General features: G+C 42.6%; 1 protein-coding gene across 2 annotated transcripts in view; it reads right to left on the bottom strand.

The window, feature by feature from the left end:
* Positions 1–8,758: 8,758 nt before the first annotated feature.
* LOC115092614 (acetylserotonin O-methyltransferase-like) overlaps positions 8,759–19,573 on the bottom strand; it is a 49,347-nt gene continuing 38,532 nt past the window's right edge. For both annotated transcript variants that reach the window (XM_029603651.1, XM_029603650.1), the window contains one exon: positions 8,759–9,175. In XM_029603651.1, coding sequence (XP_029459511.1) covers positions 8,964–9,175 — 212 coding nt within the window. In that variant the 3' untranslated portion in view covers positions 8,759–8,963. The remainder of the gene's footprint in view (positions 9,176–19,573) is intronic.

The following is a 19,573-nucleotide window of genomic DNA, read 5'->3' as shown; positions in this document are numbered from 1 at the left end:
GTTACACTAACTGCCATAACCAAATCTTCTGGCAATGAATTCCAGTACTTAATTATGCATTAAGTGAAAAAGAATTTTCTCCAATTTGTTTTAAATGAGTTACTTGTTAACTTCATAGAGTGCTCCCTAGTCCTTTTATTGTCTGAGAGAGTAAATAACCAATTTATATTTACCTGTTCAAGTCCTTTCATATTTTGTAGACCTCTATCATATCCCGCCTCAGTCGTCTCTTCTCCAAGCTGAACACCCCTAATCTTTTTAGCCTTTCCTCACAGGGGAGCCATTCCATACCCTTTATCATTTTGGTCGCCCTTCTCTGTACTTTTTCCAGTGCAACTATATCTTTTTTGAGATGCAGTGACCAGAATTGCACACAGTATTCAAGGTGTGGTCTCACCATGGAGCGATACAGAGGCATTATGACATTTTCTGTTTTATTAACCATTCCCTTCCTAATAATTCCTAACATTCTGTTTGCTTTTTTGACTGTAACAACACACTGAGCCAACGATTTCAATGTATTATCCACTAAGACACTTAGATCTCTTTCCTGGGTGGTAGCTCCTAATATGGAGCCTAACATCATGCAACTATAGCATTGAACTGTCCATAGGAGTTACCTGTGTAAGTGCACTTTATGTGCATAAATGGCTTTTGAAAATTCCTTTGATAATATGTTACATTTGAAAATTCACCTATAAGTGCATAAGTTTGCTTTCAACATTATCCCTAAACCGTGCACAAACTCAGGGGGTTATTTTTCAAATCTTTATCGCATGCGTTAGGGCCTTTTCGCATGCAATATAATGCAAATTAGCTAGAGGGGAGGAGTCGGGGCTGGAAGGGGGAGGAGTCGGCTGTGGCTCCGCTGCCGGCGATAATGTGAGGAAGCACAGCGAATAGCACCAGAAGGAGAAAGAGCGACATGGTACTTTAGAATGTGGTAAAGTTGCATCAAAAAATGGCTTAAAATAGCCTAGTGCTCCGCAAAGGGGTACCAAGCTTATGGGATTGGCAGGTGTTCTCTAATGCAAAGTAAGTGAAGCAAAGAAGCAGTAAGTGGAAGAAAAACACCTCAGGGTTTAGAAAGAGGATGGCAGCCCAGCAATAGTGTCATGAACAGTTGATGGCATTAGGACCCAAAGGCACCATGAAGGAATGAAGCAGAAAATGTGGCAGAAAAAAAATCCCAAGGTACAAATAAAGGGAGCAAGATTCAGAAAGAATGCTATCAATATTTCCAAAGTATGAGAGAGGTGCACAGCAGCTCCCCAGATTGGCAAGAAGTCCTCAAAGTATAAGAACAAAAAAATGTCAGGAAGGAACAGGCAGAAAGAAGTTAAGAACATCAAGGTGTAAAATCTGCAAATGGCAGCAAGGCTGAGTGGCACAAAGATCCAAAGGTGTAGGATGAGGTGCATAGCATTAAGGCAGAGTGGCATTACAGATACCAGTCATTCTGTTGGAGCATGCAGACAACCATAGAGAGGGCGGATGACTCTTCCTGTCAAAATATGACTGCATCTGGCCAATCCACCAGTTCAGAAGGATATTTTGTGTCATGGAGTAAGCCACGCATGTCATAGGTAGGCAGTAGGTAGGTACCCAAGTGTGCACTGCGCAGTACAGTGGACCAGCGAGTGGGCCATTAAATCAGTTACAGTTTATGTAGCAGTGCCGCAAGTATGCAAAAGAATGGATAGCCATGGGGAAGAGCAAGAAATGGCAAGAAGATGAGTAGTGAACACCATAGATAAAGAATGTTATTAAAATCCTGAGGTGTGTTTCAGTAAGTTTGCAATACAATGTATGGATAGGGCATGACGATAAGTGGGCAGTTACTGTAGGAAAAGGGTATTTGGCAAGAATCTTGAACACAACTGGAGTAGTAGGAAGGAAACACCTTCAGGTACCAAGATTGGCTTGGAGTGGCAGTAGCAGTAGTGGTACTGGTATATCTTAAGAACTTGATTGGTAGGAGCAGAGTAATGCAGGGAGAAGGATATTCATATAATACCTGCAAAGGCATTTGCCAGTAGAGATGTGAATCGTGTCCTCGATCGTCTTAACGATCGATTTCAGCTGGGAGGGGGAGGGAATCGTATTGTTGCCGTTTGGGTTTTAAAAATATCGTGAAAAATCGTTAAAATCGTGAGCCAACCCCCTAAAAACCCACCCCCGACCCTTTAAATTAAATCCCCCACCCTCCCGAACCCCCCCCCCAAATGCTTTAAATTACCTGGGGATCCAGCGGTGGTCCAGAACGGCGGCGGTCCAGAACGGCCCCCCTCAATTGAATCCTTTTGTCTTCAGCCGGCGCCATTTTGCAAAATGGCCGCCGCAAAATGGCGGCGGCCATAGACAAAAACGATTCGACGCAGGAGGTCGTTCTGGACCCCCGCTGGACTTTTGGCAAGTCTTGTGGGGGTCAGGAGGCCCCCCCCAAGCTGGCCAAAAGTTTCTGGGAATCCAGCGGGGTTCAGGAAACGATTTCTTGCCGCGAATCGTTTTCCGTACGGAAAATGGCGCCGGCAGGAGATTGACTGCAGGAGGTCGTTCAGCGGGGGTTCCGGACCACCGCTGAACGACCTCCTGCAGTCGATCTCCTGCCGGCGCCATTTTCCGTACGGAAAACGATTCGCGGCAAGAAATCGCTTCCTGAACCCCGCTGGACTCCCAGAAACTTTTGGCCAGCTTGGGGGGGCCTCCTGACCCCCACAAGACTTGCCAAAAGTCCAGCGGGGGTCCGGAACGACCTCCTGCGTCGAATCGTTTTTGTCTATGGCCGCCGCCATTTTGCGGTGGCCATTTTGCAAAATGGCGCCGGCTGAAGACAAAAGGATTCAATTGAGGGGGCCGTTCCGGACCGCCGCCGTTCTGGACCACCGCTGGATCCCCAGGTAATTTAAAGCATTTGGGGGGGTTCGGGAGGGTGGGGGATTTAATTTAAAGGGTCGGGGGTGGGTTTTAGGGGGTTTTAGTGTGCCGGTTTTCCTGCCCTCCCCCTTCCCCCGATTTATGATTTTTTAACGATAAATCGGGGGAATTGGTATTGTATCGTGGCCCTAACGATTTTTGACGATTTAAAATATATCGGACGATATTTTAAATCGTCAAAAAACGATTCACATCCCTATTTGCCAGTTCTTAGACATGCACAGAGCAGTGGAGCAAGCGAGCACCATAATGTGTCAAGAATGGCTTGGAGAAGCAGTAGTAGAAATGATATTGGTTAATAATTGTAAAAAATTGGAATGATAGGAGCATAAGAATATAAGAAAATAAGAAATTGCCATGCTGGGTCAGACCAAGGGTCCATCAAGCCCAGCATCCTGTTTCCAACAGAAGCCAAACCAGGCCACAAGAACCTAGCAATTACCCAAATACTAAGCAGATCCCATGCTACTGATGCAATTATTAGCAGTGGCTATTCCCTAAGTACACTTGATTAATAGCCATTAATAGACTTCTCCTCCAAGAACTTATCCAAACCTTTTTGAACCCAGCTACACTAACTGCACTAACCACATCCTCTGGTAACACATTTCAGAGCTTTATTGTGTGTTGAGTGAAAAAGAATTTTCTCCGATTAGTCTTAAATGTGCTACTTGCTAACTTCATGGAATGCCCCCTAGTCCTTCTATTATTCAAAAGTGTAAATCACCAATTCACATCTACTCGTTCAAGACACAGCAAGGAGTTTAGCTGTAACACCACCAAATCTGTGGTGTTCTCGTTTTTATGTCCATGTAGCATTTAAGAAATACATTTTTAGAAATACATTTTTAGGTAGAAAATGTAACATACCTAGGGACTGCAAAGTTTATTGTAAATCATTAAGGATCCATCCTGAGCCTTGACGTTTTGATATTGTTGGAGGATGACATGCTGAAGCTGGAAGAGTCAGCTCCCAGGGTTTGTGGTTGGAGCAAAACAGGCTTAAGTAGGATATGTCATGACTGAATGGATATAGTGGAGCATGGGATGCTGAAGCTGGAAGTGTCAGCCCACAGTGCTCATGCTTGGAGCAAGACAGGTTTATATATTTTTTATTTTTATTTATTTATTTAGATTTATATTCTGCTTTTCACATTTTTTCAGCACTTCAAAATGGATTACATTCAGGTACTATAGGTACTTCCCTATCCCCAAAGGGCTTACAATCTAACCCCCTCATTTACCAAAATGCGTTAAGGCGTTTTTGCATACGTTAAGGGCTTATCGCATACGAAAAGTCTCGTTAATGCATGCGATAAGCCCTTAACGCATGCGAAAACGCCTTTAACGCATGCGATAGCACCATCTCTCTCTCTCTCCTTCCTGGTAGTAAACATGGTCCCCCCCCAATGGTTGTATATAGGAAATACCACATTCTGGCACTTATCTCAAAGTGAGAAAAAGTGATCGCAATTTGCGGTAACTTAGCTCTTCGCATAGGTATTAGCGCAAATTGCGATAAACTCCCTTTTCCCATCGCATGCGATATTTACCGCATTTTGATACATCCAGGCCTAAGTCTGTACCTGAGGCAATGGAGGGTAAAGTGACTTGCCCAAGGTGACAAGGAGCGACAGCAGGACACTTATAGGAAAAGTCAGGCCTGAGTGGATATGGCTGAGCATGGAATGTTGCAGCTGGAAGTATCAGGTAATGGAAGTCATGGCTGCAGCAAGATAAGCTTATGTAGGATACGTCAGGCTTGAATGGATATGGTGCAACATGGGATGCTGCATTTGGAAGTGTCAGGCCAAGGAGGTCATGGCTGGAGCAAAACAGGCTTATGCTGAATATGTCAAGCCTGAGTGGATATAGTGGAGTGTGGCATGCTGTAGCTGGAAGTGACAGACCTCAGTGTTTATGGTTGGAACATGGCATGCCGTAGCTGTAAGTGACAAACATCAGTGGTTATGGTAGTAACATGTTAAGCCGTAGCTATCAGTGACAGGTTTCAGTGGTTAGGGTTGGAACATAAGAATATAAGACATGCCATACTGGGTCAGATCAAGCCCAGCATCCTATTTCCAAGTGACCAATCCAAGCTGCAAGTACCCAAACATTAAATAGATCCCAGGCTACAATTCCTTATTGATTAATAGCAGTTTATGGACTTCTCTATTAGGAACTTATCCAAACCTTTTTTAAACTCAAATATACTAACTACCATATCCATATCCTCTGGCAATGAATCCTAGAGCTTAATTATGAGTTCAGTAAAAATAATTTCTTTGATTTGGTTTAAATGAGCTACTTGCTAACTTTATGGAGTGCCCCCTAGTCCTTTTATTGTCTGAGAGAGTAAATAACCGATTTACATTTACCTGTTCAAGTCATTTTATGATTTTGTAGACCTTTATCATATCCCCCTCAGCCATCTCTTCTCCAACCTGAATAGCCCTAATCTACTTATCCTTTCCACATGGGGGAGCCATTCCATGCCCTTTATCATTTTGGTCACACTTCTCTGTACTTTCTCCAGTGCAACTCTATCTTTTTTGAGATGCAGTGACCAGAATTGCACACAGTATTCAAGGTGCGGTCACACCATAGAGCGATACAAAGGCATTATGACATCCTCTGTTTTATTCGCCATTCCCTTCCTAATAATTCCTAACACTCTGTTTGTTTTTTGAGTGCCACAGCACACTGAGCTGATGATTTCAATTATTATCCACTATGATGCCTAGATCTCTTTCCTGGGTGGTAGCTCCTAATATGGAGCCTAACATCGTGTAAATATAGCAAGGGTTATTTTTCCCTGTATGCATCACCTTGCCCTTGTCCACATTAAATTTTATCTGCCATTTGGATGCCCAATCTTTCAGCCTCATAAGGTCTTCCTGCAGTTTATCACAATCCACTTGAGTTTTAACTACTCTGCCAAGCCCTGCTCTTCGGGGCTTCTGCTGGAACAGACATTTCTGTGAGTACCTTAACTCTATAGACCACTACTGTACCATCTCTAGTGTGGAGTTCCCTCCGATATACCCCGCGCTGCGGGCCACTACTGTACCATCTCAAATAGGAACCTCTTCGGTGTAAAAATTTGTAACCTATCATTAAAATCATCCATTGTACCTGAAGACTGGAGGATAGCAAATGTAACCCCAATATTTAAAAAGGGCTCCAGGAGCGATCCAGGAAACTACAGACATGTTAGCCTGACTTCAGTGCCAGGAAAAATAGTGGAAAGTGTTCTAAACATCAAAATCGCAGAACATATAGAAAGACATGGTTTAATGGAACAAAGTCAGCATGGCTTTACCCAGGGCAAGTCTTGCCTCACAAATCTGCTTCACTTTTTTGAAGGAGTTAATAAACATGTGGATAAAGGTGAACCGGTAGATATAGTATACTTGGATTTTCAGAAGGTGTTTGACAAAGTTCCTCATGAGAGGCTTCTAGGAAAAGTAAAAAGTCATGGGATAGGTGGTGATGTCCTTTCGGGGACTGCAAACTGGCTAAAAGACAGGAAACAGAGAGTAGGATTAAATGGACAATTTTCTCAGTGGAAGGGAGTGGACAGTGGAGTGCCTCAGAGATCTGTATTGGGACCCTTACTTTTCAATATATTTATAAATGATCTGGAAAGAAATACGACGAGTGAGATAATCAAATTTGCAGATGACACAAAATTGTTCAGAGTAGTTAAATCACAAGCAGATTGTGATAAATTGCAGTAAGACCTTGTGAGACTGGAAAATTGGGCATCCAAATGGCAGATGAAATTTAATGTGGATAAGTGCAAGGTGATGCATATAGGGAAAAATAACCCATGCTATAATTACACAATGTTGGGTTCCATATTAGGTGCTACAACCCAAGAAAGAGATCTAGTGTCATAGTGGATAACACATTGAAATTGTCGGTTCAGTGTGCTGCGGCAGTCAAAAAAGCAAACAGAATGTTGGGAATTATTAGAAAAGGAATTGTGAATAAAACGGAAAATGTCATAATGCCTCTGTGTCGCTCCATGGTGAGACCGCACCTTGAATACTGTGTACAATTCTGGTCACTGCATCTCAAAAAAGATAATTGTGATGGAGAAGGTACTGAGAAGGGCTACCAAAATGATAAGGGGAATGGAACAGCTCCCCTATGAGGAAAGACTAAAGAGGTTAGGACCTTTCAGCTTGGAGAAGAGACGACTGAGGGGGGATATGATAGAGATGTTTAAAATCATGAGAGGTCTAGAACGGGTAGATGTGAATCGGTTGTTTACTCTTTCGGATAGTAGAAAGACTAGGGGGCACTCCATGAAGTTAGCATGGGGCACATTTAAAACTAATCGGAGAACGTTCTTTTTTACTCAGCGTACAATTAAACTCTGGAATTTGTTGCCAGAGGATGTGGTTAGTGCAGTTAGTATAGCTGTGTTTAAAAAAGGATTGGATAAGTTCTTGGAATAGAAGTCCATTACCTGCTATTAAGTTCACTTAGAGAATAGCCACTGCCATTAGCAATAGTAGCATGGGATAGACTTAGTTTTTGGGTACTTGCCAGGTATTATAATATTCACTTTGACAATTCTATCACAATGCCTTATGTAAGAGGCACACCTATACTACTTAAATACCTGTAACTTTACTTTCAGAATTTTTTAGGCAAAATATGCTAATAAACCAGAATGTTTTCTTTTTATAATAACAAATTGCTTTTGAATCTGAACTTAATGATAGCATGCATTTTTCTTTGTTGTGGGATCTCTGGTCCTTCTTTGATGATCTGTGGAGCCTCTGTGCTGGTCTTAATCTCTGTATTTTTCTGGTGGCTTCTTTTTCTGATGCATGTGAGTGTTGCTCAGTCAATCTGCACCATCTTGTCTCTGCACATCATTTGGTTTTCATCTGTGTGTGTGTGTGAAGTTTTTCTGTGTCTGTCTTCATTCCGTTCTTATAGTATTCTGCAAGAACTGCAGGGATGTAGGTCACATGTTGTGTAGGGATCCAATCACATAGCAGGAAAAGGTGACATCACCTTTTTCAGGTTCTGTAGGTCAGTGTTTCCCAACCCTTTCCTGGAGGCATACCTAACCAGTTGGTTTTCAGGATTGGCACAATAAATATGCATGAGGTAAATGTGCATACATTGGATACATTGGATCTGCAGCCTTTGACACAGTAAACCATAAAATACTACTAAATAGACTGGAAGAAATCGGATTACATGACCTAACTTCAAAATGGTTCAGATCATATCTAAAAAACAGGTTTTTCCAAGTTCAGATCAACAACACATTATCAGAAATAATTAATCTCAAAACAGGAGTTCCACAGGGATCAGCCCTATCTGCGACCCTTTTTAACATATACATGCTGCCATTATGCCACTTACTTGCAGGGCTAGGAATTATCCACTACATTTACGCCGACGACATTCAACTAATTCTACCCATAGAGGACACTCTAGAGAAAACATTAAACCTAGCCAACATGTACCTAAGCATTATAAAACAACTACTGACACAAATGGAACTTGTAATTAATATTGATAAAACAGAATTTCTTCACTTAGAACGAAAAAATTCTGAAATCAGTCAAACATCAATAATACTCAAAGACAACCAGAAAATTGAACTAGCAGAAAAAGTACGTAACCTGGGAATAATAATAATAGACCTTGAAATCAATATTTTACCTGTAGTCTTCTATAAATAAAACCATGTGTTAAAATAGACAAGCCTGTTTCTTTAACCTCCACGGCCATCTGATGGTTAGTGATATGTAGTACATTGTGTTTTAACATTAACTCATACAAGAAATTGTAGCAAGATAACATTTTTATTTCTTAAGTAATTGCCTCTTTTGCAGCACAATAAACAAATGAATTCCAATAATATATCATTTGTACAAACAATGAATTTTCTGTATTTTTGAGATGGGCAAAATGATTCCATTATATTAATTAACTTAGCTAATTGATGTCCTCTTATAGACACATCAGAAGAGTAATTGAATAACAGAGATCTATTTTCTTCCTAATATTGCAGCATAAGTCTTCCCACTTGTTCTAACTTGAATCTCCTTAAACCCCACTGCTGTAAGGAGTTTGCTGTACTCAGCTGGAGTCCTTTCCTTCCCTTCTAAAAATACCAGCATGTTCAGAGATTGTAGCTGGGAAGTCACAGGTCCACTTCTGTCTTCATTCAAAAGTTCTTCCACCAAAAGGACAGCACCACCTCATTTGATTAGGATACAGAAAGCATATTTACTTTAGATAACTGGACTTTTTTCAATTATGTGTTTGATAACTTGCACATTAACAAAATCTGTGTTAAGAACTACTGTACAACTAACATTAATAACATTAATTAAGCTCAGAATAATGATCATTAAGTACATTTCTACATTTCTATGCAATTAATTTCTAATTATGAGATGACATCACCCTAATCCATTTGTGTGTCATTCATGATGGAAGGGTAGCATAGCAAGGTGCCAAGTTATGGTTGCTGTGATGGTCAAAACTGTATTTTGGATCTCACTTTGTACTCCAGGGAATGAAGGCTTTAGGCTTCTGGGGCCCCAGTTCTGTAGCAGACAGAACTTTTCAATCCTGCCCTGAGGTACGACTTCTCCCTCATGAAAGAACCCATATGGGATCATTGTAATATATCTGCAGAGAGCATAGCAGCTACCTGCATCATTCCTGCATTCAGTGGCAAATCCATTTCTGCAAATATTTTTCTGGATTACAGGAAAAGTTTCACGGACACATTTTTACAAATGAAAATGAGCTTTTTTGAGTGTTTTCTTTGCAACAACTTTCATTATTTTGCTGTTGAAATTTTATCAATATTGAAATACGGTTAAAGCATTTTTTTTCCAGTACACTAGTTTTGGTAATATGAATTTTGGGATGTTTTTACAAATTTTGAATCCCTTTTGTATTTCTGCAATATTATATTCATTTTTATTGAAAGCAAATTAAGGGCAAATTTTAAAAGCCCTATGTGTGCCAAAGCCAGGAGAAACATGCAGAAGTCTGGCTGGCATGCACTGCACACATTTTAAAAGCTCCTGCATAAGCATGTATCTCCTAGTATGCGCATAAAGATTTTTGAATAAAAAGGAGAGGGGTTTGGGCATGATCTGGGCGGGGCACAGGCATTCCTGGATTTGTGAATGAAACCAGCACATAAATACTTACACACAAAAGTGCACGCTGAGGTCCCCACTGCATAACTTTATTTCTGCTGTGTAAGTAATAAAATAATTTCTGCTGTGGATGTAAGTAATAGGGATGTGAATCGTTTTTTGACGATTTAAAAAAATCATCAGATATTTTTTAAATCGTCAAAAATAGTTAGAGTCGCGATACAATAGAAATTCCCCCGATTTATCGTGAAAAATTGTAAATCAGGGGAGGGGGGGAGGGCGGGAAAACCAGCACACCAAAGCAACCCCTAAACCCACCCCAACCCTTTAAAACAAATCCCCCACCCTCCCGAACCCCCCCAAAATGTTTTAAATTACCTGGTGGTCCAGTGGGGGGGTCCCAGCGCAATCTCCCGCTCTCGGGCCATCGACGCCATTTTGGCTGCCACTAATATAAATGGCACCGATGGTCCGATAAAAAAAAAACCCACCCGACCCTTTAAAATGACCCCCTTAGCCTCCCCCACTCTCCCGACCCCCCCCCAAACTTTTTACACATACTTGATGGTCCAGGGGGGCCGCGGGGAGCGATCTCCGGTTCCCAGGCCATCAGCTGCGCTAAAAAAATGGCGCCGATGGCCCTTTGCCCTTACCATGTGACAGGGCAAAGGTAGCGCTGGCACCATTTTGAATATTGGCAATACGGCCCGAGTGCAGGAGATCGCTCCTGGACCTGTCACATGGTATTTATTTATTTATTTATTTATTTATTTATAATTTTTATATACCGATGTTCCTGTAAAGAATACATATCGCACCGGTTTACAAGGAACTGAACAGTCGCCTCCAGGGCAGAAATACATTAAAACAGTCGCCTCAAGGCAGAATACATTAACACAAGTATACAGGAAAACTATTAAAAGAGAACTTTCATAAACTCAATTAAATGTAACTGTGAACCATAAATCAGGAACCATAAATCAGGAACATATGTACAGAGGTAAGTATATCGTCTGTCGCTTCACCAGATTTAGCTCTCAGGGAAAGCTTGAGTGAATAGCCAAGTCTTTAGCTTCTTTTTGAATGTCGGAAGGCATGGTTCTTGGCGGAGGTCCGGTGGGAGCAGGTTCCAAAGATGGGGACCTGCAGTGGACAGAGCTCGTTTCCTCAATGAGGTTTTTGTTGGCTGGGTGTGAAGCATGTTCTGGTATGCACTTCTGATCGGTCTATTGGAGACGTGTTGCTGTAGTTGGAAGGATAGGTTGAGGGGGGAGATGTTGTGAAGAGCCTTGTGAATCATCATGAGGGATTTAAATTGTATCCTAAATTTTATGGGCAGCCAGTGAAGATTTTGGAGGATAGGGGTGATGTGATCCCATTTTTTGGTGTTAGTGAGAATTCTGGCTGTCGTGTTCTGGACCATCTGAAGTGGTTTGATGGTGTTGGCTGGCAGGCCCAGGAGGAGTGAGTTGCAATAGTCCAGTTTAGGGAGGATGATAGATTGTAGTACCAAGCGGAAGTCTTGGAAGTGTAGAAGAGGTTTTAATTTTTTTAAGACTTGCAATTTGAAGAAGCAGTCTTTGGTAGTATTGTTTATGAACTTGGTGAAGTTGAGTTGGTTGTCCAGAAGTACACCAAGATCTCTTACTTGTGGTGTGTGGTCGATTGATGTGAAGGAGAGTTGGGTGGAACTAGTTGGGTTGAATAGAGAGCACTTGTCTGGAGCTATTATGAGGATTTCAGTTTTGCTAGTATTTAGCACGAGGTTGAGGCTTGTTAGCATGTTTTTGATTTCCGAAAGGCAGCTGTTCCAGTAAGACCACGTTTTGTGGAGGGATTCCATTATCGGGATGAGGATCTGAATGTCATCCGCGTATAGGAAGTGTGTTAGCTTGAGGTTAGATAGTAGATGGCAGAGTGGAAGGAGATAAATATTGAATAGTGTTGGTGAAAGGGATGATCCTTGAGGTACCCCCAGCTTTGATCTGATAGGGAGTGATTCTTTGTTGTTAATCCTGACCTTGTATTGTCTGTTTTCAAGGAAAGATTTGAACCAGTTGAGCGCTGAACCTGTTATACCAATATCTGCTAGACGCTGAATGAGGCAGGTATGGTTCACAGTGTCGAATGCTGAGGAGAGGTCCAGTAAGACGAGAAGGAAAGGTTGACCATTTTCCAGGTTGATGAGGATGTTATCAGAAAGCGAGGCTAGTAGAGATTCAGTGTTCAGTGACTTTCGAAATCCGAATTGATTGGAGGTTAGAATGACATTCTCTTCTAGGAATTCGGATAGTTGTCTGTTTACTACCTTCTCCATGATCATTGGGAGGTTGGCAATTGGTCTGAAGTTAGCTGGGTCAGTGGGTGGAAGGTTAGGTTTTTTAAGGAGAGGCTTGAGAATAGCAAGCTTGAGTTGGTCAGGGACTTGACCTTGGGAGAGCGAGCAGTTTATGATGTCTGCTATCGGTTTAGCGATGATGTTAGGAATGGAGAACAGTAGATTGGATGGGATGTGGTCAAGTGGGTGGGATGAGGGCTTCATCTTCCTAAGGATGTTTTCAATTTCTAAGGCGGACGTCTGCTCAAGGGAAGCCATCGAAGCTGTAGTTGCTTTATATTGCATGTGGGTTGGGTGAGAGTGTTGTGTGCTGGTAGTGGGAGGGTAGTTCGGTTGAGGAGAGGGCACCTTGAGAGGAGCGAGGAGGGTGTCTATTTTTTTCTCAAAGTAGACCGCCAGTTCGTTGGCTTTGTTGGATGCTTGTGTGTCTGGTATAAGAGGGGTAGTTGGTTTAGTGAGGGCTGACACATAGGAAAACAGAGCTCTAGAGTCGAAGATAAAGTGGTGGATCTTTTTTGAGAAGAATTCTTTCTTGGTTATATTGATGATGTTTCTGTAAGAGTTTAGGCAAGATTTATAAGCCAAGAGGGTAATAGTGGACGGGTTTTTTCGCCACCTGTGTTCCTTACATCTTAGCTCTTGTTTGAGCGACTTCAACTCCGGCGTGAACCAGGGTTTCCTGTTGTCCTTTTCAGGATGGAGCAATTTCGTGGTCATGGGGCATACTTGATCAGCCACCCTATTGGTGATGTTGATCCATGAGGTAGTGGCAGTGTTGACGTCTGAGAGGTTTAGTTGAGCTAGTTCTTTGGATAAATGAGAGCTGAGGATTTCTCCAGTACAGGGTTTTCTGATGGCGACTGAGGTTGCATGTGTAGTTTGGGGAGGGTGTTCCATGATCTCTAGAGCCGTGGAGATGATTCGGTGGTCCGTCCAAGGGACCTGTAGGCATGATGGATTGTTAACGGACGATATTCCTTCATTTAAGAAAATGAGGTCTAACGTGTGACCTGCCTTGTGGGTGGGTTCGTTGACAATTTGCCTGAACCCCATGTGGCCGAGGGAGGAGAGTAGGGTTTCGCAGTTGGTGGAGCGAGGTAGGACGTCCACGTGCAGGTTGAAGTCTCCCATGAGGATCGCTGGTTTTCCTGCATTAAGATGTTTGGCGGCTAGTTCAATGATGGGGGATGGGTCTGCCTCGAGAATTCCTGGGGGAGCGTAAATCAATCCGATTAGAAGGTATTTTGATTTGAAGAGGGCAAATTCGAGGTTGGCTGTTGTAATTGTGGCTTGTAGGGTCAGGCCTAATCCTTTTTTGGCAGCTAGGAGCAGCCCTCCTCCTCTTTTTTTGATCCTGGGAATAGAGAGTAGGTCATAAGCCTGGGTAGGTAGCTGATTTAGAAGTACTGTATCTGTAGTTTTTAACCAGGTTTCTGTGATAGCACAGATGTCTGGTTTAGTATCGTTTAGGAGGTCGTTGAGGATGTGTGATTTTTTAGAGATGGACTGAGCATTGAATAAAGTCAGTGAGAAAAGTGCCAGGCCTAGTAGTTGTGTGCAAGGCGTTATAGAGATGGGGATGATCCTCTGTTGTCGGTTGCGTGAATGTGGGTAGGGCTTAGGGAGTCTCCTCAGACGGCTGTAGAAGATAGGAATGTTGAAGGATCGCATGTTGGCTACTGGAACTACGGGCAGTGCTGGTAGATCGAGTGGGGCTCGAAAGGGAGGAGCCTGTGGCTATGATAGCTGGTAGAGCTCTGAGGCTTCTCAGAATGCTTGAACCACCAGGTTGTGGTAGAAGAGGGCAGAATAAGCAATAATGGAGGCGAAGCAAAAGTTGAGCCTTACTAGAGGCAGAGTCTCCACTTGGGTCTGCACGAAGGGGCGAGTAGCACTGTTGTGGTGGGGTAGTGTAAGTGGGGTAAGGGCAAAGGGCCATCGGCGCCATTTTTTTTAGCGCAGCTGATGGCCTGGGAACCGGAGATCGCTCCCCGTGGCCCCCCTGGACCATCAAGTATGTGTAAAAAGTTTTTGGGGGGGGGTCGGGAGAGTGGGGGGAGCTAAGGGGGTAATTTTAAAGGGTTGGGGTGGGGTTTTTTTTATCGGCACGGGCTTCACTAAAAAAAATTAGTGATGTGAATTGGAATCGGAACCGATCCCAATTCACATCTCTAATGATCAGATTCCCCCCCCCCCCCCAGCCGAACCCGATCGTTAAAACGATCGGGCACACGATTCACATCCCTAGTAAGTAATAAAAAAAAAATCTAGGCTAGTCAGCAGGATAAAAGGGAAGCTATTTAACGAGGGTTAGAAAGTCTTATCCTTTACTTGGGTGAACTGGGAACAAACTGAGGAAACTGGTATTAGGGATGTGCATTCGTTGTAAATGAATGTGCAATCTGCAACATATAGGTCCCTATTCACTGCATTCGTGGGTTCGCGAAACGTATGGAGAAACCCCACGAATGCATTGAATCCTGAACAAATAAATCCCCCACCCTCCTGACTCCCCCTCCAAGACTTGCCAAAAGTCCCTGGTGGTCCAGCGGGGGTCCTGGAGCGATCTCCTGCACTCGGGCCGTCGGCTGCTAGTATTTAAAATGGCGCCGATAGCTTTTGCCATTACTATGTCACAGGGGCTACCGGTGCCATTGGTCAGTAGGAGCACAAGATGACGCCGGCCGTCCATTGGTCCTACCATGTGACAGGGGCCAGCCAATGGCACCGGTAGCCCCTGTGACATAGTAAGAGCAAAGGCTATCGGCGCCATTTTGAATACCGGAAGCCGATGGCCCGAGTGCAGGAGATCGCTCCAGGACTCCCACTGGACCACCAGGGACTTTTGGCAAGTCTTGGGGGCGTCAGGAGGGTGGGGAGGTTGTAGTTAATTAAATTTAAAGGGTTGGGATGGGGGATTTTTTGAGAAACAAATACATATGTAACTAATGAATGGATTGGGATCCCCCGAGAACGGATGCAACGGATTTGGGTCCCGACGAATACAAATAACAAATGGGATGAATCCGTCCCTGTTGCACATCCATACTGGTAATTGCCTCGGCATGTATGTCTACTAAAATCCTCCCACTTACGTGGTAGAGGATTTTATGTGTGCGTCCACATAAAATTGTGTGCACATGTACTCAGGTACAGCTTATGTTATACTATGCGTGCATATGTTATAAAATGGCTGTGTCTCTGGGTGTGAGCCGGCATGCACACCTAAATGTGTGGCCACGCATAAATATCAAAGTTATCCTCAGTGATTTACTACTTCTGAGACATCCATAAATGCACTTTTCATGGACATGATTTCATATCTAATTGTGAAAAGATTGAACAGAGTTATTCTGGAACAAAAGTATATTTCATTTATGATTCCTTTTTTAAATAAAATGTAAAACAATAAATAAAAATAAAAGGAAACAATCATTATTTTCAAAAAGACACTTGTATATATCCCTGTGGGACCAAGCGGTGATTCCCATGGGCCTGGAGACAAACTCGTCTGATTCCAGCCGTTCTTAAAACAGTATGGGCCGGATTTTTAAAAGGTTAAGCGCGCCAGGACTATTTTAAAAAGAACCAGCGATGCACGTAAAGCCCCGGGACGAATGTAAGTCCCGGGGCTTGCAATAAGGGGCTGGGTGAGGTGGGGGAGGGGGCGGGGCCATAGGCCTCCGACAGGGCCATAGGCCCTGTCGGAGGCCGCTGTGTTGAAGAATTGCTTGCTGGCAGGCTGCCGGTGTGCACAACTTGCATCTGCCCAGAGGCAGGCACAAAAGGTAAAATAAAAATTTTTTTTTTGGGGGGGGGGGGGGGTTACAGAAGGGCTAGGGGGAGGAAAGGTTATGGGAAGGGTGGGAAGGTCAGGTTAGGGGGAAGGGAAATTCCCTTCCAGGCCGCTCCGATTTTGGGGGAAGGCAGCGTGGCTCGGCGTACGCAAGGTGCTCAATTGTGCATCCCCTTGCGTGCGCCGACCCCCTGATTTTATAACTTGCGCGCGCAAGTTGTAAATTCAGGTGTACATGTGCACGCGCCGGGTAGCACGCACACATGTACACCCATGTACACCTTTTTTAAATCTACCCCTATATTTTTATTACAGCTTTACACATGCACAACAGTAGACTATCTTCCCTTCAGCAGAGTGTGCACACTGTACTTACAGTTCAGTACTGCTTCCCTCAGTACCCACAGTTCAGCTTTGTCTCAGCTAAGCTGATGCCTCCAACCTGACCAATTACTGCCTCATTTCCAACCTGCTTTTTCTGGCGAAAATCCTAGAAAAAACTGTGAACATACAACTTACTGAATACCTTGAAAAACATAATTTTCTTTCACCCTCTGAATTTGGATTTCGTAGACACTTCAATTCCAAAACCCTACTTATCTCGCTTGCAAACTCCCACCTCACTGGGCTAGACAAAGGACAATCATATCTACTAGTCATGCTCAACATATCTGCTGCATTCGATACCATAAACCATAACACCCTCATCAACCTTCTTAAAGAAATAGGGTTATCTGATACCCCCCTCCATTGGTTTGAGTCTTACCTTCAAAGAAGGCAATATAAAGTAAACTTTGGAAACAAAGAATCCCAACCGTATAATTTATCCCATGGAGTCCCGCAAGGATCCGCCCTCTCATCTACCCTCTTTAATATATACATTCTTCCTCTCTGTCACCTTCTTTCCGAGCTCGGCCTCACGTATTTCATATATGCAGAGGATGTGCAAATCATCATCCCCCTTACCGACTCCCTACATAATGCCCTTAAAACCTGGAGCAATGCCCTCACAGCTATTAGTGCACTCCTTACCAGCATTAACCTTGCTATCAACCCTGAGAAAACTGAAATCATGCTTATCTCCCCCCAGAGAAGCAATATTATTGACACTTCGTCCCCTACCCAATTCCCCGCAATCACTCTCTCGCAAAGTGTAAAAAACCTTGGAGTCACCATTGACAACCAGCTAAATCTTAAAAAACATTTTAACAATACACTAAAATATGGTTATTTTAAATTGCACACTCTAAAAAAAATTAAAACCTCTACTCTATCAATTTGAATTCCATACCGTTCTTCAATCCCTTATCCTCACAAAAGTAGACTACTGTAACTCCCTCCTTCTTGGCCGCCCTAAAGCGACTATCCTCCCATTACAAATGCTGCAGAATGCAGCTGCATGCATACTTACCAACACCCGCAGATCTGAACACATCACTCCTATCCTCAAAGAATTACATTGGCTCCCCATCGCACAACGGATAAAATACAAAACACTGTCTTTAATACACAAAACCCTACATACCGAAAACATACACTGGCTCAATAATGCTCTACACTTCCGCAAACACGCCAGACCATCCAGAAATCAACATGCTGCTACATTACACACGTCTTCTCACAAATATACCCTACTCAACACGACTAGAGAACGCGCCATGTCTGTAGCTGGGCCAACAAGCTGGAACAATATGCCCCCTGACCTTCATCAGGAATCATGCCCAAAGAAGTTTAAACAAAAACTTAAAACATGGCTCTTCTTACAAGCATTTACCTAACGATCTTTCTCCCCCATAATAGCAGTAGACATTTACCCCTCATACCCCCTGCATTTTACCATTTATTGCCAATGTCTTAATAATCTACCTCCTAATTGTACATAGCTTCAATTTATTGCTCAATTTTTGCAACTTATAGCATTATGCTGTAATATTCATTATTTATCTTATATGCTTTGTCTACTTTTCTATCCCATCTATTCCTTACATGTTCCATCTTTATTCTTGTTTATCGCCTTCCTGTCTTACATATACCAAATCTTTCCACTTATATTCTCAATTTATTTCTCTTTTCACAATATGTAGTATGAGTTTTAATCATACAATTTCTCAACCTCACAATTTTTTGCAACTTGTATTTTAACTTATTTTATTTAAAATGTGTTTTGATCTTTTAACTTCTTACTCTGATTTATCTAGTTTGTACCTCTTTATCTTCTTCAACTGTTCCTTAGATGTAACTAGTACTGTTATTATTTCTAACCAGTTCAATTGTTCATGTGTAAAGCACCGTTGCTAGATGCTTCGTTAATTGTAAACTGATGTGATGTTACTAAACGAATGTGGGTATATAAAAGCTACAAATAAATAAATAAATAAATAAGTGTTTGGACAATGTTACGTTACAGGGCTGACTTCCTCTTGGACATCTGGGCCTGGTCTGGATCCCAGCTCTTATTCCCCAGCCTCTGGTTATGCCCTCTGAGCTCCACCTCTCCCATAGGATCCCGCCAATAAAGCATACTCTAAGAAATTTAAGGTGGACCAGGCAAATAGGAGAAAACCAGGGGCACTATCTCACAATCCAAGTAGAAAATCAGGATAAACAAGCCTTGATTTAGGCACAGACAACTACCTAGGATTCTAAATATCTGAGCCAAGGATTAGCCAACTTCCATTTATTTTGGAGTCATAAAGCAGCACTGCTTGGGCACTCTGGTCCAGGATACCCCTTCTACCATTCAATCCTGCTTATGGGCTCCAAAATCTTACATGTGTCCCTGAGGATATATGTCAGCTCAGACTAGGGTGTTTTGAAAAGGTTTTTCCGATAAAGCTATTATTACAATACTGTGAATTTACACTGATTAGACATGTATAATTATTGAATATTGCTGACATTCCAAAATATGCTGAAATGCTTGAAATAGGTCAAAAGTCAAACAGTATATCAAGTTTAGTCTTAGGTTTCATCCCTGGCTTCTGGTCTCAGTTTAAAAGAAATCACATGACCTACAAGAATCCCAGCTCATTAATATAATATGAGCTAAAATTATAATACTATCCTATTAAGAGGATGTTCTGTTAATGTAAACCAATTAGGAAAATGTTATGAAAATAAACAAACTAGCTCATTGGTGTGTAAATTGGATTTAACCTATTGACAGGCTGATACAGTACAGTGCGCTTCGATGGAGCGCACTGTTAGCCTGCTATTGGACGCGTGTTTTCCCTTACCCCTTATTCAGTTAGGGGAGAAAAACGCACGTCCAACCCGCGGCACCTAATAGCGCCGTCAACATGCAAATGCATGTTGATGGCCCTATTAGGTATGCGCACGGGATTC

The sequence above is a fragment of the Rhinatrema bivittatum genome, chromosome 5 (assembly GCF_901001135.1).
Source record: "Rhinatrema bivittatum chromosome 5, aRhiBiv1.1, whole genome shotgun sequence".
Taxonomy (NCBI): domain Eukaryota; kingdom Metazoa; phylum Chordata; class Amphibia; order Gymnophiona; family Rhinatrematidae; genus Rhinatrema; species Rhinatrema bivittatum.
The sequence above is the reverse complement of the archived record's forward strand: the minus strand, read 5'-3'. Positions and strand labels throughout refer to the sequence as shown.